Source organism: Stenella coeruleoalba (genome assembly GCF_951394435.1).
Source record: "Stenella coeruleoalba genome assembly, chromosome: 4".
Lineage (NCBI taxonomy): Eukaryota > Metazoa > Chordata > Mammalia > Artiodactyla > Delphinidae > Stenella > Stenella coeruleoalba.
The window spans coordinates 147105842-147132723 of record NC_137149.1 but is presented as its reverse complement, the minus strand read 5'-3'; the positions used below and the strand labels follow the sequence as shown (position 1 = coordinate 147132723).

General features: G+C 49.7%; 1 protein-coding gene across 5 annotated transcripts in view; it reads left to right on the top strand.

Moving 5' to 3' along the window:
- Positions 1–26410, top strand: part of FNIP2 (folliculin interacting protein 2) — a 126458-nt gene extending 100048 nt beyond the window's left edge. For 3 of the 5 annotated variants that reach the window (XM_079919711.1, XM_079919710.1, XM_079919708.1), the window contains 4 exons: positions 771–927; positions 15400–15600; positions 19147–19262; positions 21144–24628. In XM_079919711.1, the coding sequence (XP_079775837.1) occupies positions 771–927; positions 15400–15600; positions 19147–19262; positions 21144–21222 (553 nt within the window). In that variant the 3' untranslated portion in view covers positions 21223–24628. Of the gene's footprint in view, positions 1–770; positions 928–15399; positions 15601–19146; positions 19263–21143; positions 24629–25060 lie in introns of those variants that run through there. The other 2 variants (XM_079919709.1, XM_079919712.1) reach the window with 2 other exon arrangements.
- The last annotated feature ends 472 nt before the right edge of the window (positions 26411–26882 follow it).

Below are 26882 nucleotides of genomic sequence, written 5' to 3'. Positions count from 1 at the left end.
ATGTGCGTCCAGCCGGCACCCACCGGCACCGCTGCTGTGAGCTGCTACAGGGCAGGATTATTCTCTCCAAGCATTAGTGTCCCCAGACCGGCCTGCCCTTCCTCAGCCCAGCTCTGAGCCGGGAGCTGGCGGCGGCTTTGCAGCTTTGGGGACACTGGGGGACGCTAAGGGGCGCGGGGGCAGTGGGGAGCAGGGGTGTCATCTTCCGTCGTCCCCGCGGCAGATCTGTGGCCGCGGACACCGAGCCTGGGAGGTGGTGGGTGACATCCTGCGGGTCTCTCCTGCCTGCCGGTCAGAGCAGCCTGATGCGTCAGGAAAAGCCCCTCTTCCTGAGGCTCCGGCAGTTGAGGTTTGGTCCGTGAAGCAGTAACTAGAGATGCCTGCCGGCCTTTCGCGGTCCTGGCTGCACCCTGAGCAGGTGTGCCGAGTTCCTCAAGCCAGGCTTCGCCAGGATCCCCTCGGCAAGCTCAGACTCCCCCTTTCCTCTCTCCACACGGTGGCTGGAGGATGCTCTGTGTGAAGTGCAGGCCCAGGCTCGCAGCCAGCCGCCGGAGTACTCAGTTTTCCCTGCTCTTCCCCGTTAGGAAAACTCCTTTTTTCCTTCAACTCCCTTCCTTTTCCTGCACCACTGACCCACTTCCTGGAGGACTTGTGATCCGAACCACCCCGAATCTGTTATTCTCACCTGTGCCACTGGGACTTTGTTCCAGCTGCAGTGCAAGAAGGGAGCGTGTTTTCACTGTGGGTTCTGATGGCCGGTATCATCTTAGGTCTCAGAGCGTCAGCACCCCGAACGTGAGAAACTTCGGCCGCTCCCTCCTGGCGGGTTACTGCCCCACGTACATGCCAGACCTGGTGCTTCACGGGACCGGCAGCGATGAGAAGCTGAAGCAGTGCCTGGCCGCCGACCTGGTCCACACGGTCCAGGTGAGCGATGCCAGCTGGTCGCCTCGGGCTGCTGACCAGGGCGGGGGGGCGGCCAGGGGTGTGCTTGGCAACAGGTGCGATCGAGGGATTGTCGCTGGAGATGCGGGCAGGGTTGCAGGAACCGGCGAGGCTGGTGAGCCACCCGGGGATTAGCAACAGCTGGAGGCTGTGAGCACACCGGGCGGGCAGCAGTGGGGGAGGCGGCGGGGGCCCGCCTGGCTGCAGGAGCACGGCAGGGGCGGGGACCTCACCTCGCTCTCCTCCAGCGTCTGAGCTCTCTCGGTGCCCCCCGTTGGCTGAGCCCAGCCAGAAGCCACAGAGCAAGGTCGTAGCTGATGCAGACGCGGTCCCAGGGCCCACAGAGGTCACCTCCCGAGCCACCCGAGTGAAGGGTGGGGCTGGGGGCGGGTGGGTGGAGCAGGCAGAGCAGTCAGCACAGATGGTGACAACTGTGTGCCTTCACGGGGAGGGCTGAAAGGATGTCACATATGGTTTGCCTCTTAGCCGCTCCTTGCAAGATCCTAACAGTAATTTATTTTAACTGATGTGTCATTAAGTTCGCTTTGATGGCTGCATGAGAATGACCGTGTAGAGATTAGCAAGTCTTCCTGCAAGATTTTCTTGTGGCTGCTGCTAAGCGCTTCTCCGCTCTCTGCTGCGCGACAGGAACTGAGCGGCGATGGAAATGCTGTCAATCTGACAGGCCTGTTTTCAGTTGAGCTGCTCTTGGACAGATGTGCAAAAATAGCTGTTTTACATTGGAAACATACTGTATCTTGGGCAATAGGGAAAGTTCTCAGCGCATTAGGAAAATTGGAACTTGGTTAGCTACCTTCCTCCTTGCCCAGCAAATCCTTTTGGAGAGGTGGACAGACGGCAGTGCATGCCGCCTTTGACCTTGAGCTTCTCCTCTGTGAAGACCAAACGTCCATCAGGCACAGGCCAGGCAGGCTGGAGGTGTTGCTGTGAAATGGGAAGAAAAGCCCAGTGGTGAAGCAGATGCGCTCACCCCCCTGAACGGGGAGGGAGGGAGATGGGGAGAGGGCGGCCTGAGGCTGCGGGCCCGCCCGGTGTGGTCGTTGGTACCACGATCCTGACCCGCCCTGCTTTGTGCTTGGCCACCATCCTCCCCAGGCTGGCCCTGGAAGGAAGCAGTGCCGTTAATATTCTGTCTTCGTAGCCGTCACGAGCACTGTGTCCTTGCCTGTCACCTCAGAGGCCCGCATGTCGGTGACCTCAGAGAAATATGTTCAGTGCCCGCCCCGCTGTGGACACGCATCTATCGACTGATAGCCCGTCTTGCCCTTATTATCTGCAAAACCATACATGACACTTTTTATATCTTCCATAGGCTGACAAGTTCAGAGGTTTGTGTATTAGGTTTCCATGGTGACCATCTAGCGCTATAATTCTTATATTTAAGAAAACAAAACCATGTTTCCTCTGTTTGTAACTCTTAAAGACTTGTCATCTCTCATCTTCTCTTCCTTGCAGTAGTGTTTTCACACTGCAGCTGTTCTCACCTCTGTAGACTATGCAGTCAGCCTGAGAGATGGAAAGCTGCTGACCATGAAAACCTGTATTGTGTCAGATGGTGGGAACACGCCCCGTGCAGCCGGCTTGGGTGTTAAGAGGAAACTGTGAAGGGGCATAAACTGTGTTCAGAAGTGTACTGCATTCAGGATGTGTCCGGTTAGCGTTAGCAGAGTTCTCGTGTCACTTCGTCACGTTCATCTTAATGGATTTGGCTTTTGAAGTAAGCGTTCCATTTAAACTGCTTCTCAGACTGGGGCTCTGCTCTGTGGCAGAGCTTAAATAAAAATTGCCGTTGACGAATATTTGTGGAAAAGTAAATTAGGAGGTTTGGGGCGGGGTGCGTTATATTGAATTTACTGCCCCTAAAGCCTAGCAGTTATTTAAATTCTTGAGTGTGTTATCAGAGGAAGACACAAAGGCCCAAGAACAAGTACATGAGCAGAGTCAGGGCTGAAATAACAGCTTGCTGAGGAAGAGGGGCTCGGGATACATTGCTTTACTGTAATTTGCTTTCGAAAACCTGTTTTTCGGACGTTAATAATTTCTAGTGTTCATGCCAGACTTCATCCAGCTTTGAGATTCATAATTGTTTTTGGAGAAGGATTTTTAGTAACTGTTTAAAAGCAGTTGATCTACATTGCTGATCTGCTCTCTAGGCCTGTGCACGATTGGATTGTCAAATCTGTCTTATGTAAACGCGTACTTGTGCAGCGTCGGTGGGCCAGCTTGTGGAGATTCTTCTCTCACTGAGGCATTGCATCTGGAGCTTCCGATACTAAGAGTTTCTTTTTGTGCGTTTCCTTATCCTAGTCTCTTCTGAAAGGAAGCTGTATCAACTTTATTTCACTCATTTTGATTTTTATTACTGGCTTCCACGTGGTAAGGTTCTGATGGTCTTTAAATATTTAAACACGTGTTCTTGTTTAATCCACATACTACCTCTGTTCCGTCACTGGAACTGTTTCTTTGCCTTCTAACGTAGGGATTACACAGCTGCCTTCAATTAGGCTGAAGTCATATTTAGTTTCATTCTTTTCCTGCCGCATCTAAACGCGAATTCTTTCTTCTGTTTTCCTTTTGGCTTTAAATGGTGAGGTAGGAGAGAGAGGGTGAGAGAGCCAGCTTCACTCTGCACCTGTGACTCTCAAGGAGCTTCTTCTCTCTTCTTTTCTCATGTGTCTTGTCCGCCTGCGGGTACTGCTGACGGGGGCTGGGGCAGGTATTACGTTACGGGGCAGTGGAGGTCGTGGAGGAGACCGACTTGACACTGACGCTTTGGTGTTACCACTTGTTCGCTGGTCGTCAGGTAAATCCATTGGCTTCGCTAAGCCTCAGAAAAATGTATTTAGAGGAACAGATAAAACGTAACCCAGCAGTTAAGAGTCTGGCTTCTAAAGGCAGGCAAACCTGAGATTGACCCGTGGTTCACCCCTCGTGGCTTCGTGGCCTGGCGCAGGATTCTTTAATCGTCTAAGCATCAGTTTCATTTTCTAGAAAATGACGGCAGTTAGAGGTCTGCTTGAAGACCGTGAGATGATGCACATCCAGTGTTGAACACAGCGTCCAGCGCGTTACTGAACGCCCGACAGACGGTAGCTGTTACAATGACACCCGTGCACGCGCTTTGTAAATGAGTTTCCCAAGATGCTCCTGCTGGGGGTGGTGGAACAGAAGCGGGACCCATTCATTCAACGCTAACGGCGGCTGCTTTCCCTCCCCTGGTGGCTTCATGAGGAGCGGCCAGGCCGCTCCAGCTCTGTAGGGTCGGGTCATTGAGACCAAAATTAACATCACGTATTAGTGTTTCTTTTAACAAAAACTGTGCTCCAGGGCTCTGGGCGTCTTCAGAATGCTCTGTGAAACGAGGCACCGGCTGGATACGGCAGCCTCTTCCGTTTCTTTTTAAGAGTAGCAACAGACTGCAGAAACATGCAGAAATCAGCAGCGCAGCAGAGCAGCTCTGCCGACGGCTTGGCTGGGACGCGTGCCGTGAGCACCTGATTGCCCGTGCAGCACAGGCAGCCAGGGAGCCGACGCAAGGACAGCGAGTCACAGCGACCGAAGGGCATCACTTTAGCAGCGCGGGCAGCGCTGGGGTGGCCGGAGTCAGCAGCAGCCTTAGGTCCGTAGCGCTGTGGGGCAGACCTGCTGGCGAGACGGAACACGTCCCGGCGCGGGGTGGCGTGCACAGCAGGGCGCGGACCTTCAGCACCGTCTGGCTCTTGGGGGCTGTACGTGTGGATGCACCTGTATCCCTGGGTTACGCCGTTAAAACGCGTTTCGTACCGCAGGTGGGGGTTTTAAAAATATCTGAAAAAACTACCGATCTCTGGGTATCGCCGACCCCGGTCTGAGATCTTGGTGACCCCTCTCCTCCTAAGCTGCCCTCCACCTTCCAGCCTTGCACGTGGCCATGGAGGGCTCCTTCTCAAACGTGGCTTCTGTCGGTCACTCTTCTGCTCTCATAGGGGCCTGTTTCTTTAGAGAGTGAAGTCTAGGCTCCTTGGCTGGAACTGACCCCTGTATGTGTTTCAGATACACACGCACACGTGGAGCCCTGCTCTCCCGTGCGGCTCGGCCACACCATGTGCCAGCCTGTAACGGCCCGCCCTCTCTCTCACCTCCTTGCCACGTGCGTTGCTCCCTCTGCCTCAGGCGCTGTTGAAGCAGCCCCAGTGCCTTTTGTAGGCCCCGTCCCAACGTTGCCCCTTCTTTGAACCTGCCCCAGGCCCTTTGCACGCGGTGCTTGGATATGCCTCCAGCATCTTTCTTCCACCAGGCCTGCGGGCGTCTCTCCGTCCAGCACCTGGCCCGGTGCCCAGGGACGCTGCACGGTCCCCCCGCGCTGGGCGGAGGAGCGTGTGTTCCTGCAGATGACGCTGTGCCCCTGAGCGTGACCCTCCTTCTAAAGTAGACGCGGCGGAGAGTCTGCCTTTAAGACGTAAAGGGGAAGAGTTCTCTGTTTGGACATGCCACCTGGGGCCCTTTGTGTTCTTTTTCTTTACCTAAAGGAGAATAAAATGCTTATTATACGTCTCAAAGCCATCATTTCTCTTGCATCTTGTAAATATCAGGCGCATGGCTAATTTTATGTTTTCCCCAATTTTTTTCATTACATGCAAAATATTTGGACGTCTCTGCCATTCTCTGCAGAAAAATCTGTGTACCAGCCTTCCTACGTTGTATTTTGACGTCATGCACATCCTCCCATAACTGTTCTGATGACCCTTTTTGACCTTGAGCACCGCTCCTCGACTTTAAACTCTTTCCTTCCTCAGCATGTGACCGTCCTGACGTTTAAGGCGTCCCCGAGGCTGCGCCCTGTGTCCACAAGTCCGCAGGCACAGACACACAGAAGGTCAGGGGTTTCCTCTGGACCCTGCCCCCCCGCCGGACCCTCCCCGCTCCCGCTGCCCCAGGTCCTGACGTCCTCACCTCCCAGGACCCCTCAACAGTGCCCGTGGTCCAGAATGATCGATTCGCTCTCCTTCTCTACCTTATCACAACTCGGAAGCCTTTAGAGACCGACATGGAGCCTGTTTCCGAGAGACACATATAGCCCATAAAACAAAACAGCTCCAACACGATGGGCTCGTGGTCAGTGACCAGTACAGGCAGGGGCATTAGCCCGCCTCCAACAGTCCAGAGTAACTGTTGAGTAGGTATGTTTAAGATGGTTATGGTGATAAAAGAAGGAATTGGAATCTTTAAAAAGACCGTCTGTTATGACACACGACTATTCAGATTTGTAAAAGAGCCGAAGAGAGATGCTAAAATGGAAAAATGCAGTCATGGAAATTAAAACTCGGGGGTAGGTTAAAGAGCAGAGCAGATTAAATACAGCCAGAGAGGATTAGCGTTTGTGAAAGAGTGACTAGATGCAGAACTACCGCTTTGACTGTAGCTCAGAGACAGAGGCCCGTGAAAAAATGTGGAAGAGCAAGTAAGAGACCTGGAGGCTTGAGTGAGAAGGTTCTTTCGTGCATACAGAAGGCGGGAAAGAGAAACAGCCTTTGAAGGAAGAACGGCTGCGATCTTTCAGATGAAGTGAGCCCACTGACCCCCAAGTAGGGTAGATACAAACAAACCCTCGCTGAGCGGCAGGACATCAAAGACAAAGGACCCTTGTCAACAGCCAGAGAGGAGGCATGGCCCCTGTCCTTCAGGGGGTTGAACTCCAACAGGTGATTAAAGACATACGCAGTGAAAGCAGAGCCCACAGCGGGGCGGGTGGGGGGGCGGCAGGGAGGCACGGGACAGCCTGGGGGCTTCCTGGAGGAGGTGACGTCTACAGTGGGGATGAGCAGAGAGAGGGCGAGGGGGCCGGGCTCCCCCAGGGGCTACAGACTAACCACAGGCGGAGCCAGCTCTGCCGCCACGGGAGCTTCTGTCTGTCTGTCTGTCTCTGTAACTGCTGTCGGGAGAGCCTGCATGCTGAGCATTTAGTGTTTAGTATCCTGGATGACTTTGTAGGCTGGAGGAAGTGTTGGAGAACGGCGAGTGGTAATCAGGTTCCTGTCCTCTGCGCGGATGTGAGACTGAAGGTTTTTAATAAAAACTGGCCAGCCATCCACACGTGTCTGCGTCCTGTAGGCGCCCTCGGCCGCCCAGAAGTGGGTGGACTGGCTAAGGACTGGCTCGGGTCGCTTAAGTCCTCGTTTCCAAGGACATGGAGGGGGGTTGGCCCCTACGGAGGTAGAAGAAGAATAAACGGGATCCGATGACGTTTAACCAAGAGCAGGTGCTGAGACTGTGGCCCTTAGGGCACTGATGTCCATTTTCTCTCTGTGACCAATCCAAGGCTTGACTTGAAGCCATGTAAGAGCTGCTATTGTTAAGTCGTGGGGCTATAACATAACGGGCGGGGGGATTTCTTTGAAAGGTGTTTTGTCATGTCGCGTTCTCTGACTCAAGTTCAGGTTAATAAAGTTGTAGAACTTGACAGAAATATCTTCTAGGAAGTGATGAGCAAATTGACACTCAGATAATACCCAAGAATCTTATGTTTTATAATTCAGAATGTTTCAGAGAAAAATAAAAGAAACAGAGAGGTTCTTCCCATAACCTGAGTCATAAATCACCTGCTCCCTTTGTGTGTGAAACAGGCCACCCAGTGGCTCATCCTGGTTGCTCAATCTGCACTGTTGTCATCAGTGAGCAGATTGTAGAGCTGGCTGTGAGTACCAGCGTCCGTCTGCACACCTGTTACCTGTGAGCCACATGTGGGCTGGCATCTTTGAGGATTCACGAAGAATCGGTTTATTTTTTTAATTAATTTATTTTTATTTTTGGCTGCGTTGGGTCTTCGTTGCTGCACATGGGCCATGGGCGCATGGGCTTTCTCTAGTTGCGGCAAGCGGGGGCTACTCTTTGTTGCGGTGTGCGGGCTTCTCACTGCAGTGGCTTCTATAGTTGCGGAGCACGGGCTCTAGGCACGCGGGCTTCAGTAGTTGTGGCACGTGGGCTCTAGAGCTGAGGCTTAGTAGTTGTGGCGCACTGGCTTCGTTGCTCTTTGGCACGTGTGATCTTCCTGGACCAGGGATCAAACCCGTGTCCCCTGCATTGGCAGGTGGGTTCGTAACCACTGCGCCACCAGGGAAGTCCCGAAGGGACTTTTAGAGTATGTATTGGGCAATACCAGCAGCATAAAGATGGGAAGTTTCTTAGCAAAGTCATAATAGAGGTGACCGTGTTTTCTCCTCTTGTCATTATGTTGCAAGTGTCATTCCCAGTTGTTGCAATCTTGTCTTCCGAGGGATTTCCACCCTGACAAGCTCCTAGGGTTTCAAAGTAGAGGGCTTGGCAGGCTCATTGAGCTACAAGTCAGAAGCACTTGAATGAGTTCCTAGATTCTCTTTCTGACGTGCCAAGATACTTCATGAGCTCTTGTACTTCTTGTCCTCACGTTCCTCTCTATAGAGCAGGACTGCATCCTGTGTACTCGTGGCAAGAAAGGTTTGATGAACTCATCAGTAGTTGAAGGAAGCATACATGGGAGCTGGTACTTTCCTACTCTTGGGTTAGAAATAGGTAACTACCACCCAGTCAAAAAATGGGCAGAAGACCTAAATAGACATCTCTCCAAAGAAGACATACGGATGGCCAAGAAGCACATGAAAAGATGCTTAACATCACTAATTATTAGAGAAATGCAAATCAGAATTACAATGAGGTATCACCTCACACTGGTCAGAATGGTCATCATCAAAAAGTCTACAAATAATAAATGCTGGAGAGGGTGTGGAGAAAAGGGAACCCTCCTACACTGGTGGTGGGAATGTAAATTGATGCAGCCACTATGGAGAACAGTATGGAGGTTCCTTAAAAATCTAAAAATAGAACTACCATATGATCCAGCAATCCCACTCCTGGGACTATATCTGGAGAAAAACAATTTGAAAAGATACATGCACCCCAATGTTCATTGCAGCACCATTTACAATAGGCAAGACATGGGGCAACCTAAATGTCCATCGACAAAGGAATGGACAAAGAAGATGTGGTACATGTATACAGTGGAATATTACTCAGCCATAAAAAGGAACGAATTAGTGCCATTTGCAGCAACGTGGACGGACCTAGAGATTATCATGCAAAGTGAAGTAAGTCAGACAGAGAAATACCATATGATATCATATATATGGAATCTAAAAAAATGATACAGATGAACTTATTTACAAAATAGAAATAGACTCACAGACATAGAGAACAAACTTATGGTTACCAAAGGGAAGGGGAGAGGGATAAATTAGGAGTTTGGGATTAAAATATACACACTACTGTATATAAGATAGATAGGCAACAAGGACCTACTGTATAGCACAGGGAACTATATTCAAGATCTTGTAATAACCTATAATGGGAGAGAATGTAAAAAATATATATATATTTGTATATATATATGTATAAATGGGTCAATTTACTGTATACCTGAAACTAGTGCAACATTGTAAATCAAGTATATTTCAATAAAAATTTTTAAAAAGGAAAAAGGTAACCATGTGAAATGTTAGTCATTTAAGTGCAATACGTGGAAAAGAAGTATGTTAGTAGTTGTGTGGATGACTTAATAGGAACTGGATTGAATCTAAAAATAAAGAAATAGAGAATTGTTCAACAGAGCCGGCATGCGTTAGATATTTAGCACATGCCTTGCCTTTTGTTTTGCTCATTTCCGAGACTATGGAAGAAAAATGTGATTTCTCTCCTTGAGTTACTTATGAAATCACTGAGTAGACAAACAGATGTGAAATCCAGAGCAAGTTAAGACCGTGTGATTTAATGCCAGAGAGTGGACGCGGGGAGTCCTGTTGAGGGGTGCAGGGGCGTGAGGACCCAGGCTGGGCCCCTGAAGAACTGGAAGACTTAGCAGGCAGCCCGGAAGATATTCTGGGCACAGCCCGAGTAACAGGTGGGCGACCTGCCTGCCCAGAGCAGGGAGTTCTTCTGAGGGCGCCCTGGAGGGGAGCGTGTGCACGTGCCGGTGGGCCCAGACGGGAGCTTCCAGGATGGAAAGAGACAAGTCTGAGCCTGGGCGTTGGGGTGTCTGTGCTGGAGTAGGGTTCTGGGTTGGTGAGGGAAGTGGTGCTGCGAGGGTTTGGGGGACGTGGTTACATGGAGGTGGTGGTGTAGGGAAGCAGCAGGAGGCCCCCGACAAGCGGTGGGCGCTGCACTTCGTGTTCCACGCTCATTTTTCTCACAGAAACTCTCAACCAAGTACGATCACACTTTGCAGACGTAGACCCTGAGGCCCCAGGACTAGTAAGTGATAGAGGTGACAGTTAAGCCCAATCGTGTCCAACTTCGGAGCCTTGGCTCCTTGGTGAAATATCAGATCCAAGCTCTAAGGATGGAGCTGGAGGGATTGGGCTTCTAGTAGGTGTTTGAATCATTCAGTCTTAACGTTTTACAGCATTTGGTAAAGTACTTAATTTCTCAAAAGCACTGCGCCATGTATGTTGTTGCTGATAAGTGTCTGTATTTGTGTGTACCCTGGTGTGTACGTGAAGTTGATAAAATCATGAACTTAAGAGACCCGCCTGACAGATTTCACTGTTAATTACTTCTACAGTTAAGATATGGCTCATAAGGAAAAGTAATAAGAAGCATCATGTAATTCAGTGTTTCCTTTGTTTATTGTGGTTCTCTATATGCCTTAAAGAGCCTTTGGACCCGTGGTGGCCCAGTGGTTAAGAATCCGCCTGCCAATGCAGGGGACACGGGTTCGAGCCCTGGTCCGGGAAGATCCCACATGCCGCGGAGCAACTAGGCCCGTGCGCCATGGCCGCTAAGCCTGCGCTCTAGAGCCCGTGAGCCACAACTGCTGAGCCCACATGCCACAACTACTGAAGCCCACACGCCTAGAGCCCGTGCTTCGCAACAAGAGAAGCCACCACAGTGAGAAGCCCGCGCACCGCAACAAAGAGTAGCCCCCGCTCGCCACAACTAGAGAAAGCCCATGTGCAGCAACGAAGACCCAATGCAGCCAAAAGTAAAAATAAAATAAAATAAATAAATTTATTTTTAAAAGTAGAGCCCTTTCTAAGAGGAATTTTCCATTGAATACCAGGCAGGGCGGAGGGCGTGTGTGGGTGAGTGTTCCTTTGATAATCCAGGCATGGTCTTCTGGATCATGGAGTTCTTTAAATTCTAAAAGCTTAGACATTGACTAATCAGCCACACCATGATACGGTCAGCTGCACACATATATTCTTTTTCATACTCGCGTCCATTGTGGTTTGTCACAGGATACTGAGTTTCGTGCCCTGTGTAATTCCTTTTTAAGGTGCGCCCCTGACAGCTCTCCGTGGTTCTCTGTGTCCCTGGAGCCTGCACACGTGGGGGCACCATGCTGTGTTCGGGCTGCACGTGCTTCCCTGCCCTGTCACCGCTGTGCTTGACCTGGTCCATCTTAAGTTTGTCCCCTTTCTTGAGGGCCTGGTCCTGGGCTAGGAGCTGAGAGTCCAGGGAGAGAAGAGTCAGCCCCTCCTTCAGGGGATGGGCTCTGGACCTCCTGTCCGTTTGTCCCAACCTTCAGACCGAGCCTTCCTGTGTGCTAGGTGTGTGCTCAGGTTGCCACCAGTGATTTAAAAATGGCTTACGCTCACTTCCTTTCTTTACAGTTCTCTGACCCATTTCGTTCTTCCTCGTAAGATACCTGAGCCAACCCCTCTGTCCCTCCTCTGCTGTTACTAGCCCTGGGTCTGCAGCCTCCTGGGCTCACTGGGACCTGGGCAGCCTTCCACGCATCGCCTCCCCAGTGAGCCTCGCTGCCCTCGTGCCAGCGGCTCACTTCCGAAGGCGGAGCTCTGTGTGTGGTTACGGGGCCCCATAAGCTGCTGTCTGTGTGCTTTCCTCGGGTCCACACACTGCTCCCTTCCCTGTCACGATGCTGGGGAAATCATTTAGGAAGTTGTGCTGAGTTGGAAACTAGGGCCCAAATTATCTACTGCAAACAATCCAACAAAAGCTAGATTTTTACCCCAACCCTTCTCAGCCTCCTGGCCCCCTGCTCACAGGGAAATCTCAGGGGAGGCGCATCTGATTGGCCTGGCTTGGGTTCTTTTACCACACCTTGCTAGAAGGAGGTGAGTGAAATCCGGGTGAAAGGGGATTGGCATGCATTCCACTCACCATACGTACGTTGGCCTCTGGTCTTTAATGATTATATATATACTTTCGGAACGTAAGTCCCTTGAAGAAAAGGTCTCACTATAGATCCGTGGTGTGCTATACCCAGCACACTGTGAATTTCTGATAAATGCAAAGCATTGAAGGAACTTGAGCTCAAAATACAAATCTTTTAAATTTCCAAATTTCCATTTCCTTTGCTCATAAGGACCAGGTACACCGATGGCAAGTCATCGTCCTCTTGCTGTGAATTTATGACGTACGGATTGGGCAAGGACTTGCAGGAACTTGTAAAGGGAAGTCATTGCAGCCCGGTCTTTACTTTCTGCTTTGGAGAGTGTGCGAGAAGGGTGGGACTGGGGGGTCACAAAAACTCACAGGGTCACCTGTGGGTGAGAGTGGGAATTTAGGGTCGTTGTGTGTGTGAGCATTTCGACTGTTTGGTAGCAAGTCTTAAAGAATGAGAGCCATCCTCGGGAAACTGGGCTTCATTCATTCAGGAATCTGCTTCGCCATGTTCTTTATTTCTCACGCTTAACCTGTGCTTAAATAAATGTTGGGCCGCTAGACTTCGCCTGATTTGCTATTCTTTTCAGTGGGAAAAATATTCTAAAACGTGAAAGTTTCCATCCTGGATATAGTTGAGGAAAAAAATGTTGGTCTCACCAAAGTTCTCATTCAGTCTCTTCCCCATCTGTGACAAAGAACACAAAGACTGAGTGGAAAAGCCCCAAACGAGGGAGCCAGATCGCCTGGTGAAAGGACAGCGTGACAGCAAACATCTGGGTTTCTACCATCGGCCTTCCCACTACTAGTGTTAGGTCTCAAAAATCTCGGGTCTCGGTCACCCGAGACAAGGTCATGTACCTGTGTGGGTTCTTTGCTGCAAGCGGCAGAAACCGACTCTTGTTAATTTAGCCGGAAGGGACTTCACTGGAGGGATGTTAGGGATTCTTAGAAATGGTCAGGAGACCGAAGAACTAGGGTTGGGGCCGGCAGGAAACGAGGCACTTGTGGAAGTGCAGGAACCAAGAATCGCTGTGGGTATTCGTGGCGGCTTCTGTCGAGCAGGAGTGCGGTGACCCCAGCTGCTCCCGGCCTCCTGGCCGCCTGCTCCAGGCAGGCGGCCGGGAGGGAGAGTCTCACTGGCCCAGCTTGGGCCCTGTTCCCACCCTGTGACGCAGGGAGGGGCCTCCAGGATTTTCCCGGGAAAGGTCCTTCTCCAGAGGGGAATCAGGACGAACCTAGCGCGAGGAACTTTGGCCCAGCAGCCAAAGCAGCGAAGGGCCACCACAGGGCAGCGGAAGGAGCTGCGTGACAGGAGGAGGCCACGCCCGCTGTGCCTTCAGTGACAGGCTCAGAAAGGTGGGCTCGCGGACGCCGGCTTCGAGGCGCGTTGCGTCTGTCTCCGGCTCACTGCATACCTGCCCACCCCCTCCTCTCTCCTAGTTTGGGGCTGGAGGGCAGTCCTGTTGTGCCCTTGATTTGCACACGTGTGGGATCCTGAACACGTGTGTCAGAGGAGCTGGTGGTGAAGCAGTTATACTGTGATCAGTTTTGAGAAATTCAGTGTTTTAGGCCGTTTTTCTTTTTTTAATTAAGTTTTTGGGAGTATGGTTGATTTACAGTGTTGTGTTAGTTTCTGCTGTGCAGCAAAGTGAATCAGTTATACGTATACATAGATCCACTCTTTCTTAGATTCTTTTCCCATACAGGTCATTACAGAGCATTGAATAGAGTTCCCTGTGCTGTAGGTACTTATTAGTTATCTGTTTTATATGTAGCAGTGTGTATATGTACCCCAATCTCCCAATGTATCCCTCCCCCTTCCCCCCCCGCCGTAACCATAAGTTTAGGTCTCAAAACTTAGGTTTCTACATCTGTGACTCTATTTCTGTTTTGTAAATAGGTTCATTTGTACCATTTTTTTCTATTCCACATATAAGCGATATCATACAATATTTGTCTTTCTCTCTCTGACTTACTTCACTCTGTATGACAATCTCTGGGTCCATCCATGTTTCTGAAAATGGCATTATTTCATTCTTTTTTTATGGCTGAGTAATATTCCATTGTATATATGTACCACATCTTCTTTATTCATTCCTCTGTCAATGGACACTTAGGTTGCTTACATGTCCTGGCTATTGTAAATAGTGCTGCAGTGAACATCAAGGTGCATGCATCCTTTCGAATTATGGTTTTCTCTGGATATATGCCCAAGAGTGGGATTGCTGGGTCATATGGTAGCTCTGTTTTTAGTCTTTTAAGGAACCTCCCTACTGTTCTCCATAGTGGCTGTATCAATTTACATTCCCACCAACAGTGCAGCAGGGTTCCCTTTCCTCCACACCCTCTCCAGTGTTTATCGTTTGTAGACTTTTTAATGATGGCCATTCTGACCGGTGTGAGGTGATACCTCATTGTAATCTTGACTTGCATTTCTCTAATAATTAGTGATGTTGAGCGTCTTTTCACGTGCCTCCTGTAGGCCGTTTTCCTGGACTGCGTTCGTGTTCACCCTGTTTGCCCCGTGGCACATTTCCTATGTGCTCCGTCCGTCACCGCCCAGTTACTGAGGATTTGGTATTTGCAGTATGTTCATCGGTAGCCACACCTGTGCCTTTTGGCCTCATCTTGTACACAGCTCTCTAGCCCCGTCTGATTTTGGTTGTCCTGGAGTTGATACATGCGTGTAGCACACGGTTTCTGAATAAACATTGCCTCGTGATTAAAGCTATACCTTTCAGGGACTGCTAAGTTACCCCGCCAAACCTTGTGATGGGAAGAATGGCAGTAGACTCCTACACCTTTTTCTGACCGTCTCCACGTTAAAAGGAGAGTGCAGAGACTTCCCTGGCGGTCCAGTAATTAAGACTCCACGCTTCCACTGCAGGGGGCCCGGTTTCCATCCCAGTTCAGGGAGCTAGGATCCCACAAGACTCGTGGGAAAAAAAGAAATAAATAAAAACAAAAAGCATAAAAGGAGAGTGCAGTCTTCCAGAAGGAAACGGGCTTTAATGTCCTGGGATGTAGGGAGATCACAGGCCTTTTTGCTTACCTCTGCATGTTTGATGACGCTTATAGTGTGCCCCCTTGGCGCAGGAAGGAAATAATGACTGGGTGCAGTTTTGTCAAGTTAACATTTAAACGACTATGGGATGACACCCCAGCTCGGGTCCCTGTAGGGCTCGGGGCTCCCGCCATCACCTCTGCCCCTGAGTCTGACGCCGCACAGAAAGTTCTGGACGTTCCGATGTCACCGGAAGCATGGTGAAGAGTTGACCCCGTGTGTCTGTCCCGCAGCACCCCGTGCTCGACGAGCCCATCGCTGAGGCCGTGTGCATCATTGCAGACACGGACAAGTGGAGCGTCCAGGTGGCCACGAGTCAGAGGAAGGCGGTAGACAGCACGAAACTCGGCCAGGACGTCCTGGTCTCAAGCCAGGTGTCCAGCTTGCTTCAGTCCATCCTCCAGCTTTACAGGCTTCACCTCCCCGCTGACTTTGTAAGTATCGTTCTCAGACCATCAGAGAAATGAGCTAAAAAAGCATTTTCCGCAGCATCGTGGTTATAAAGTCACGAATTCCCGTGTATTGATTTTAGTCTAACTGGATGTTAGCATCAGTGAAAACAGAGCGTGTGACACAAAACCAGCACACGGGCTGGATTCAGTAGCAATAGTCCTTCTGGAGACAGCACAGAGTGACACGGTCTTTTTGAACAAGTTACGTGGAGAAACAGGTAAGGTATGGGGGCAGGGATCGAGCATAAAGGGAAATTTAAAATCCTCCTTTGGGGGACTGATTGGTTTTCCCGTCCTCAGGTCAAATACAAGCCAGCCAGCTTCCGAAGGGACTAGTTCCATCTGTTCAGAGACCATCCTCCCAAAGTTGTTATGGATAAATAGAATATCGTTCGTGTAAACACTTAAAATGCTGAAGCACCATAGCCATAGGGGATGGTATCAACTGTTCCTTTTCGAATGGGATTTTCAAATCACTTTGATAACGTTACATTAAATACAAACAGTAGACAGACCCCCTAAACTCCAAGAAAATGATCAGCAGCTCTCCCTGAGTCCATGGAATAAGATGCAAAACCAATTCCTGTGTGTGTGTGTCTGTGTGCAGAGAGATCTAGAGAAAATACATTTAGCAAGGAAGGGAGCAAGGTTTCCAGAGCAGAAGCGCAGCTGAAGGGCACGTACAGGGCAGAGCCCCCGAGTTGGCGGGGCTGCAGCTGGGATGAGCTCACCAGCTTTCTGGACTCCCCCTCTGTCAGCCCCAAACCAAACAGCATCTCCCTTGCAGCCTCCAGCCTCCGCAAAAGATGCAGGGCTATTGACAACCAAGTAGGAGGCTGACTATGAGCCACCTCCCTGGTTGCTCATGGAGGGTTTCCCCTGAGCTCTCGTGACCAGATCTGCAGGTGCACCACACCTCGGAAGGTCAGGACTCCTTTGTCCTTGGAGGAGGTGCTTTGAAACACTGGCTGTCACCTCAGGTGGCAGCACAGCATCACGGGGCGCCACTGGACATCATGGGGGTTGCGTCCGGGCTTTGCCGTTGGTTCGTCGGGCATCTCTTTCTCCTCTGCAAAGTGCAGGTGGTGCCTAGGCAACGGGCACGTGTGAGGACCCTCCACGGTGCTGCTTTCTACCTGTCCAAGGTCAGGCGAGATGAGATGCCCTGGCAGCCAGTGGACAGTGGTGGCCAGTCCGTGGGCTTTCAGTGGCCTGGACTCAGACCCAGGCTTCTCTGCTTCTGAATCGTGTGCCTTGTCGAAGCTGGGGCACAGCAGAACCTATCCTGTCTGGTTATAAAAATTAAGTGAGATAATTCAGGTAGAGCACTTGAAGTAGTGTTGGATGTTACACACACTCAGGAAACGGCTACTATTAGTGTAACTTAGTGAGAACCAGTTGCGTGAACAGTGTTCATGGCTTTAAAGACTGACACCACCTTTTCACTGAAACCTTTATTTGGGCTTTAAACTGTAGGCGCCCTGTTCTCAGGGGTAACACAGAAGACACCACCTGTGGCATGTTACAACCTGATGCTTGTCCTACATTTTTAGGCAGTTTTTCCTTCTAGTAGCAACTTGCATCGTGCTGATTTAGAGACCGAAGTCTGCTTTTCTGTAAGGGAAGAGAGAGATTTGATTTTACAGTTTTTTACTGTTATATTTACCAAACTTTTATATTGTATTCTATAATCCATATCTCTTGCTACGTTTGATGTCTTAGTTATCCCAGCAGTAAATTACCACGGTTAATAATTCTTTTTACTTCATTTAGACATAAGTTACATATAACCCCTTAATAATATGAATGACCTGACAAAATCAGGATCAAAGAACGTTTCATCTGCAGCTTAAAATTCTCCTTAAGAGTCACTCGAACGAAACACGTGATTAAAGGCCTGTTAGGACCTTCAGTACGAAAAGAGAAAGTAGGTATTTAAAATTTCAGAAGTTAAAGTTGAAGAAATCCATCTCAGAAAGGAGGGAGAGGAATCCCGAAACAGTTCAATTTCATAGTCAGGCTTTGAAAAAGCTTTCTAAGTGCTCTGATTGCAAGCCCCGTGCACATTCCACGTGAACCAATGTTCTGTTTACTTCCACACTGCAACACACAGTTTTCCTGGGGACTATGAAAACACAGTAAATTCACTATTTTAAAACATAAAGGATTCAACGTAATGTCAGTGTTCTTTTTAATATTTTACAACACTCTTACTAAAACTTTGTATTTGCTCCACAAGGAACTGACACTGAACAGGAGACCTTTCCGCACTTAACTCTGTTTTCCTGGGGGAACATTTTCCCCCAGGAGAATTGGCGAAATCCTCCTTGCTTTGATTATTACTCTTACTCACTTACCAGTTGTGTTTCGGCCACACAACACGATGCACTTAAGATTTTAAGCCAAGGAAAAACGGAAAAGATTGCATCTCGAGTGGATACTTTTTCCATGTCACTGATCAGCCCGGGTGGTCGAGATCAACATTTTCAAGTGCATCTGTTAATCTTTTTACCTTGAAAATAGCAGGCATAATGGTCTAGAAGAAAATCATGTCTGATGGAGTGACCCTTGCCAGCGCCATCAGGTGACTTACTGAGCTGCCTGGATCGGTCTCCCTGCCAAATGCAAAAGCATTTGCCTCTGGTGCAAGACACGAGTGACTGCTGTCCCCTAAAAACGAAGCTGGACACAGTTCCAAGGGTAGAGATGTTCTGAACAAAATTGCCCTTTCTTCATTGTTACTAGAGACCTGGTTAAAATACACTCTTGAGAGCAAAAAAAAATGTTCAGAATAACCTTGTTCCGGTCATTCTTCTGGGAATGAATTGCACCAAAATAATCTGAGATATAGGAAAACAACAAGAAAGGTACTCTTTACAAAATTATGTATAATAACAAAAATGCAGATGGCTATGTGATTTTAGTAATGGTAAATTCACATTCTGAAAAATCAGTCAAAAATTATATTGATAAAGAATTTTTAATAACATGGGAAAAAAGGATTATTAGAAAGTTTTTTGAAAGCAAGAAATAAGTATACTTATAGAATGATTTTAACTATGTAGAAACAAATGCTTTTTTAGAAAGACCAGAAAATATATATGAAGATCTTAACAGTCACTGGAAAAATTAAACTTTACTGTTTTACAAAAACCTATTCTTTTTTATTTTTTTTAATTTTATATTGGAGTACAGTTGATTTACAACGTTGTGTTAATTTCAGGTGTGCAGCAAAGTGATTCGGTGGTACACACACGTATCTATTCTTTTTCAGATTCTTTTCCATATAGGTTATCAGAGTACTGAGTAGAGTTCCCTGTGCTTTTCGGTAGGTCCTTGTTGATGACAAAAACCTGTTCTCATCCCTGCTCGTGGTAGGGTTTGAGCTGGGTTGTAATTCTTGAAGTATAAGTTAAAGAGGTGAGATGACAGTAGCGCACTTAGAAATGGATTGAGGGAATTGCGGCTCTTAGACGTTGGCAGAGGTCCGAGTTCTCGCCCTCACCGTGAGCGTGATTGGCTTTGCAGTGCGTCATGCACCTGGAAGACAGACTACAGGAGATGTACCTGAAGAGTAAGATGCTGTCTGAGTACCTTCGTGGACACACGCGCGTGCACGTGAAGGAATTAAGTGTCGTTCTGGGGTGAGTTCTGGGGAGTGCCAGCATCCCCCTGCGGGGGGCTGTCCCCTGCACTCTACCCACTGACCTGTCCAGCCTCTGGGGCTCCCCAGTGAACGGCATGTTTCTTGTATCTGATACTGGAGTGTCACACCCGGAAACACATGCAGACCTTGAAGCTAGTGGCGCCTCGTGAGTCTTCCCCCTGGATTAGTTTATCCTTGAAGTGAAAAGCGTAATCCTACCCCATCTGCCCATTGCTCGTCATTTCAGTAGGATGTGAGAGTCACGAGCTGTCACACACGCGGCGGCAGCTGTGTTTTCCTTTTTCTGGAGGAGGCGGGGAAGGCTGTTCCCCTGGACTTGGGGGCCCGTCTGCACGTCCCGGGGTGACCGTACTCTCCTCCTTTTATTATGAGCCCATCAGAAGAGGAGGCGTGCATGCTATCGATAACGTATATCATTTTCCAGAGGCTTTGCCCTAACTTCTCCGGGGGAAGACATTCTGACTTGTGTTTTACTCTCTGCTTAATTTTCCACAGAGAAGTAACAAAAAGACATTGTGTAGATGAGGCGTTGTCTCCCTTACCTGTGATGATGACCTCCCCCCCCCCCCCCGCCACTACTTTGGGGCAAGGAAATACCGTGTATAAAGCGTCAACCCTGAAATTCTCTGTTAAGCCTGCCAATCGAAGTATTATTTCAAGGCTCAGGCCTCTGCATTCCTGTCGGACTTTTCATCTTTCACACCCAGGATGTGACTTATACTGTATTGTTTGGCTCTTAGCGTTTCCTGTCACTTTTTTTTTTTTCTTACATCATTTAAAAAATATTCTCCCCCCACCCTTTTTTTTTTTTTTTTTGCGCGGTACGCGGGCCTCTCACTGTTGTGGCCTCTCCCGTTGCGGAGCACAGGCTCCGGACGCGCAGGCTCAGCGGCCATGGCTCACGGGCCCAGCTGCTCCTCGGCATGTGGGATCTTCCCGGACCGGGACACGAACCCGCGTCCCCTGCATCGGCAGGCGGACTCTCAACCACTGCGCCACCAGGGAAGCCCAATATTCTCCCCTTTTGAGGCGTTTGCTTTTGCGCTTTTTACTTAGACCTCTTCACCAGCCTCACTGTAGTCCTACCCCATACCCGATCCGGTTTCCGAGGCAGGATGTGCAGTTTTATTTCCAGGACGCTTGCCTGGCCCCTGACTGACAGGTGCCCACCATCAGCACCCCGAGAAGGATGGTGAGGGGGGATTTACCTCCTCGTCACCAGGCCCCTCAGCGCCTTGTTAGTGGGGGTCCCTCCAGCCCCTCCTTAGCCCCTCCCGTGGTCAGGCCAGCAGCACTAAGGTGCTGGGAGCTCCCTGTCTGCCCTGAAATGAGATCCGGAGGGAGCATTACTGGAGAAGGCATGGAAAACTCCACGAGCTCATGCCAGCTGCCTTTTTAGGTTATATTTTTAATTTTTGGTTTCGGAAATCAAGGGAGAGCATTAGGACATATTTCAAGGACCGAGACTGTCCTGACTTCTCCAGGACGCGGGGCCTTCTGCCCATGCCCACCTGTGACTGTTGGGCACGTGCTCATTGGGGGTCTCGGGCGTGTCAGCCTTGAAGAAATCTCCGGGGTTCTGGAGACGCTGCCACCGTCATGCGTTCCCAGAGACGAACGTGAAGCCGGTGCAGACTCGGGGCGCAGGCCGGGAGGGCTGGCCGGAGGGGGACTCGCACAGAGGCCGCGCAGGGATGCGAGGAACGTAGAGTCGCAGGGACAGACTCCCGTGTCCCCGCCTCGTTCACTCCGTCATCGGTTCTGGGCACTGACCGGCCAGCCCTGGGGTCCGGCGCCGGGGCCCTTCCCGTAAGTCCTGCTGCTTTAAAGCAACGTCCCCTCCTTTCTCCGCCTTCAGGATCGAGTCCAACGACCTGCCCCTGCTGACGGCTGTCGCCAGCACTCACTCTCCGTACGTCGCTCAGATACTCTTATAAGCTGACGCTCAGGACAGCTGCTCCGTGGAAGAAGGATCAGCCGCTCAGCCGAAGGAGGGAGGACAGACGGCCGCTCCCCAGGACCGCGAGGCCCGGGCAGGGCAGACGGAGCCGGTCCGGCCGCGCTGGGCCGGGCCGGGCGGTGGTGTGAGCACGTTGGGGCCCAGAAGCGGGGCTGAGACATCTCCGAGTTCCAGCGCGAGCTCCCCAAGCTGGGGAGAGGGGTCCCACCGTCCTGAGAAGACGGTCAGCGCGGGGACCCCGGGTCAGCGGCCGAGTGAAGCCCGCGCGTGCCACCCTCCGCTCCAGTGGCTGCGGCGTCACCGTCACCGTCTGGCGCAAAGCACGGGGGGCCGGGAGCTCCAGGAACCCGCTGCTTCCCCATCTTGTCCCAGTTTACCGTGTTCGAGATGCAGCCACGGGTAGGTCAGGGACAGGTCGTTGGTGCGATCAAGGCAGGAATCGGCGCGGCGTCCTCAGCCCGGCCCCGTGTGGTTCCGTGGCAGCGGCGAGCTCGGCCCGACCCCGCCCGGCTTCTCCAGACGCTTCGCAGCTCTCGGCAGCCCTTCAAGCGGGGCCGTTCACCAAAGTTGGTTCTGTAAGCCGGCGAGTGGTTCTGTGGCTGAACAACTCCCGCGGAAGCCACCTTCCTCCTATCCTAGTTAATACAAATGACTATTTATACTTTAAAAGGCGCAGCTGTCCGGGTGGGAAGTGAAAGCTGCGAAAGTGCAGGATGACTCATGAATTGGTTTGAACGTTTGTAAACAATCCAGATATGAGCTGAATTTTTACACTATCATCTCTGTGCCTTCCAATCCCTATGTCCTTTTCAAAACAGCTTCCCAGAACTTCACTGCCCCGTAGTATAAAACCTGCCAAAATGAAGCACTGTTTGTTTATGAGCATCGTGTGCTTTTTACAAATCCTTACTTTTCTGTTGACGTTAACTTTAGTTTACTGACCGTCATCCAGGGTAAAGGAAAAGCCTGTTTGGTAAATGGAGGGTTGAAAGGCAGGGGGCTAACCCAGTACAGCAGAACTGTTACACCTGCAGATCTTGAGGTCGGTTCGTTATAACCAGGCTCTGATTTCCTTCTCTTTTATGAATTGATGCCGGTCCTTTCCATGTAGCCTTTGCACTTAAGAATATGAAACGACTTCCCTTTCAGGAGTTAAGATGACTTCGTATTTTCTACTTGATAAAATCCTGATCCCAAAATCCAAGTTACATTCATCTGTGTCTTTACTCTCTGACAAATGCACGCGAGTTATTTGTTTGAAAGAGGAGAGTGGCAGGACCAATGGAGAAACACAGGTGTGTTCTTCCTTTCTTAGGAATAGGTCAGAACTGCAGCCTTCCCCTCTCTTTTTTAATAAATCTTCTTTCTTTTGACTGCTCCAGGCAGCTTGTAGCATCTTCGTTCCCCGACCAGGGACTGAACTCAGGCCCTCCGCAGGGAGAGAGCACCGAGCCCTAACCCCTGGACCCCAGGGAATTCCGCCCCCCTTTTCTTTTTACGGTGTGAAATGCAGAGAGGTGTGTTGAGGCGCTTAAGATCTTGGATTTGTATCGTATGCCTTTCTCTCATCAAAGTGACGTTGTCCATTCTTCTACGTTTTCTGTCTCCTCTTGCCTGATGTCTGGCACGAGACGGGTGTGCCGAGTCCTTGGCTCCGTGGCATCGTGGCGGTTGTCGGGGACCTCGCCCGTGGCCACCCTCTCCCCGTCCGTGCTGAGTGAGGTCACAGTGTCCCCTCCGCACCGGCTTCGAGCACCCGCAGTCTCGGTTCCCTTCTCCTCGCTGACACGTTCTGGGCGCTTCCCCTCCCTCCTCCCCCGACCTTCCAGGGCTTCACAGACAATAACTAGGAACAGAATCAGTGCACGTAGCGGCCGGTGAGCAGTAGACCCGGCCCGGGGGACGCTGAGCTTCAAACGGCCGATTCTAAACTCCACGCATTACAGATGCAGCCCAGCCTCTGGAAGCTGAGGAAACTGGCCTTGCCTCCGCATCTCCTGTCCCCCGCCTCTCCCGGGAGAAGGTGACGGAGGGAGAGCGCTCAGGACCCTGGGCAGCCCTGACCCTCACGGCTGCCGCCTGCACAGCAGACCAGGGATGTGTTGCTGCTCGTTCATAAACCCTCCCCTGGAGGACATCCACCTGTGCTCTCTCCTAAACTCAAGCTCCTCCCAAAAGCGGAAAAGAATCTCATGGAACTGTGTTGAGACACACACCGGACCCCACCTGGTGGCTTGGGTCTGTCTTAGCCCAAGAGGCAAGGAAGGGACCCACCCTCGCCCAGGCCCACCTCAAGAAAAGAAACAAAAGTTAAAAAAAAAAAAAAAGTACAAATAGAGAAAACTACCTCAGTTGACAGGATTCCACCTTTAGGGTTTCTTCAACTTCGACGTCTTACCTGTTGAGTGCACCTTTTGTAGCATCTTGCTTTTCCACGCAAGCTGGGAGGCAGGACAGAGCGGTGTGTGCCCGCGTGACCGTGATGGGCCTCTCTCTAGCATGTCGCGGTTTTATTTTTCATAGACTGACGGGTGATATGAATGTAAAGACCGTTGTGTACGTTTAAACATGACAATGAAAACTTAAAATGTCGCTTCCATACTTGTGCATAATTCCAAAGTATTTTATTTTTATCAGTGTTAAATAGCTTTTTGTATAGGCTTCAATCCATTTTTCTGAAGTGTGCTGTTTTTTAATGAAAGTAACTCCAAACTTTTCACATCCCATGGAACTGCCGTTTACACATCGCAACTTTTTAAACTTTCCATATTTTTCAACGTTAACTTTTTTCGAGGGAGGAAAATCCCTGCCTGCTAAACGATACTAAACTGTTGTTTAGGCCCTTCTAATTAGGTCCTGAGATTTTATAAAATTCAGCCTGTAGCTTTTTAGGTTCCTCACTAGAGTTGGTTGTACATAAAAATAAAGAATATAAAGTGACCCCACGGTTCTTTTAAATATCTGGATTTTTCCACTAACACATACTTTTGAAAGTATTTTGTTCATGCATACCTTCACCAATAAACTGAAAAAGCCTTTAGCTTCTCGGTAAATGTGAACCATTTGTTTTCTCTTGTGCTTTGGGGGAGGGGACCTTTTAATATACTGTTTGCCTAAATCAAGCAGCCCCCTCTGAATGTTAATTTTTAAATGTCCATCTTTGGTGAACCGTATATCTTGAAAGCAAGATTGCAACGTGCTTAAGTTTAAGTGGTTTACAAGAGAAAATTCTGGGATTGATTTGTTACTACTGAAGTTCCATGAAGACAAATTGGTAGGACTTGATGTTTTCGATCAGTTAAATAGGTATCAATGGCAATGTATGGAAATTGTTTTCTTCAAACTTGTTCACGTATCATTTTGATCCATTCTTCTGTGGCATTTGGTGCAATAAACCTTCTGAATTTATCTTGAACATTTTCCTGGTACTGCCTATGATTCGTTTGTTACGTTTAATCAGACTTAGACGTCTCATTTCCGGTAATTCATGCTGACACGAGCCCACTGTATATGTCAGTGACTCTCAGCGGGGCTGTGTGGGAAACGTAGGGCCTCTTTGGTGAGCACGGTGATGGGCGAGGGCTCCTGGCACAGGGTGGGCAGGGGCTGAGGGGGATAGGAGAACATCTTGTCACGTGCAGGGCACCCCGGAATGAGGAGTTACCCCGCCTCCTGTGCGACTCGCAAATATCGTGCTGACATTCAGGTGGGTGAGAGCCTCAGTTTATAATGACCTAAGCTGAGAATGTCATTTTGCGTTACACACAAGCACAAGGCACTTCTCTCATGAGCTTACTATACGCTGAATTTTCCAGGAATGCCACTGTTGTATATAAACTGCGGCGAGATTTTACTTTGGAAGGTTGAGGATTTCAGCAAGAACTGCCATCCATTTGGAAAACCCTATTACCCGCAGCTGTGCTCCTCATGAAGTCTGTCACCAGCACAGTGTTCTGTATCATCTCTGCTTGTAGCGGTGGCCTTTCGTGGAGGTTCCATCCAGGAGTGAGTATCTGCTTCGTTCATTATATTTTCTAATCTACTAGTGCCCCAATGTCTGTGTATTAAAGTATATGTTAACGTAAGTTGTCAAATAGTACAACTAGGGCATTATAGTGGTTTGTTATAAGTTATGTGTGTAAGGTTATTCTGCTGATGAATCTTGTGAATTTTATTTTAGGAAAATAAAGGGCATTAGAAAATATTTGCTATGAAATGTAGCACTGATACATACGGCCTCAGGAAACATATGCTGAGGTGTAACTTTTGTAGCTACATAAGCCCATACCGAATCCTGTTGTTTGCAGACTACAGGAAGGAGTAATATTAGGTATTGCTAAATCCTTTTTGGATTAAAGGTAAATTTCAAGTGTTTTTTACGTTCCCTTTAAAATCACGCCTTTGAGAAAGCCCTGACACACACATACACACCACATTGCTCCTTGGTTCTGTCGGATGCCTGATATATGTCACCTCATTTGATCCTCACACCTGGATGAGGTGGGTAGTATGATAGCTAATCTTATGTGTCACCTTGGTTAGGCCACGGTACCCAGATACCTGGTCTAACGCCCGTGTGATGTTGCCGTGAAGGCTTTTTAGAGGACAGCACCACAGAGGAGTCGGCTTTGAGTAAAGCAGGTTACCCTCCGTACGGTGGGGCGTCTCCCCGGTCAGTTGAAGGACTTCAGAGAAAACAGACTGAGATCCCCTGAAGAAGAGGGAATTCGGCCTCCCCACGGCCTCCGCACTCTTGCCTGGGTCTCCAGCCTGCTGGCCTATGTGCAGATTTGGGGTCTGCCAGCCTCCCCAATCATGTGAGCCAATTCCTGAAGAGAAAGCTATCCATCTGTCTGTCGCTGTGCATCTGTCCATCCATCCACCACCCATCCATCCATGCATTTGTCCCTTCATTCATTCATGTCTATCTCTACATCAATCCACCCACCCATCCACCCATCCATTTGTCCCTTTATCCATTTCATCTATCTCTCCATCCATCCATCCATCCGTCTGTCCCTTTACCCATCCATTTGTCCCTTTATCTATTCATCTATCTGTCTGTCTGTCTTTCCATCCATCCATCCATTCTGTCAGTCTGTTTCCCTGGAGAACCCTGACTAACATAGGTACTTAAGATATCGGTCCAGTGACATCCATGAGGACCCAACAAAGCAGTTGGGAGTCAGAATATTGTCACACCAGGTTATTGGAGGTTGACTTTGAAGCAAAGATCTTTAACATAGAGTACAGACTTCATAGTTTCCGCTTAGATAAGTCACATAGTCTCTGAACATGGGATGCAAAGGGGGTGCTGGAGAACAGGAAGAGCCTAAATTAGGACAACCTCTGAGACAACAGAGGAGGAGGTACCAGCTCATTCGTGGTGGGAGAGAGGAGATTAATCCCCACTGCTGTGCCTTGCCCTCTGTGTTCTTGGGGACCTCAGGCCAGCAGTCATCATCCCTTTCTCTCACCTTCAAGCACTCAGTCTACCGACCTTCCTCCTAGGCCCCTGCCTCCACCCCTCACCTCACAAGGTCATGTCTGTCAGCCTCCCCTGGCTCCTCCCATGGTTACTGAGGTCTTTCCCCACATCCAGTCGGGACCCAGAGCTGCTGAACTTGCACTCTTTGG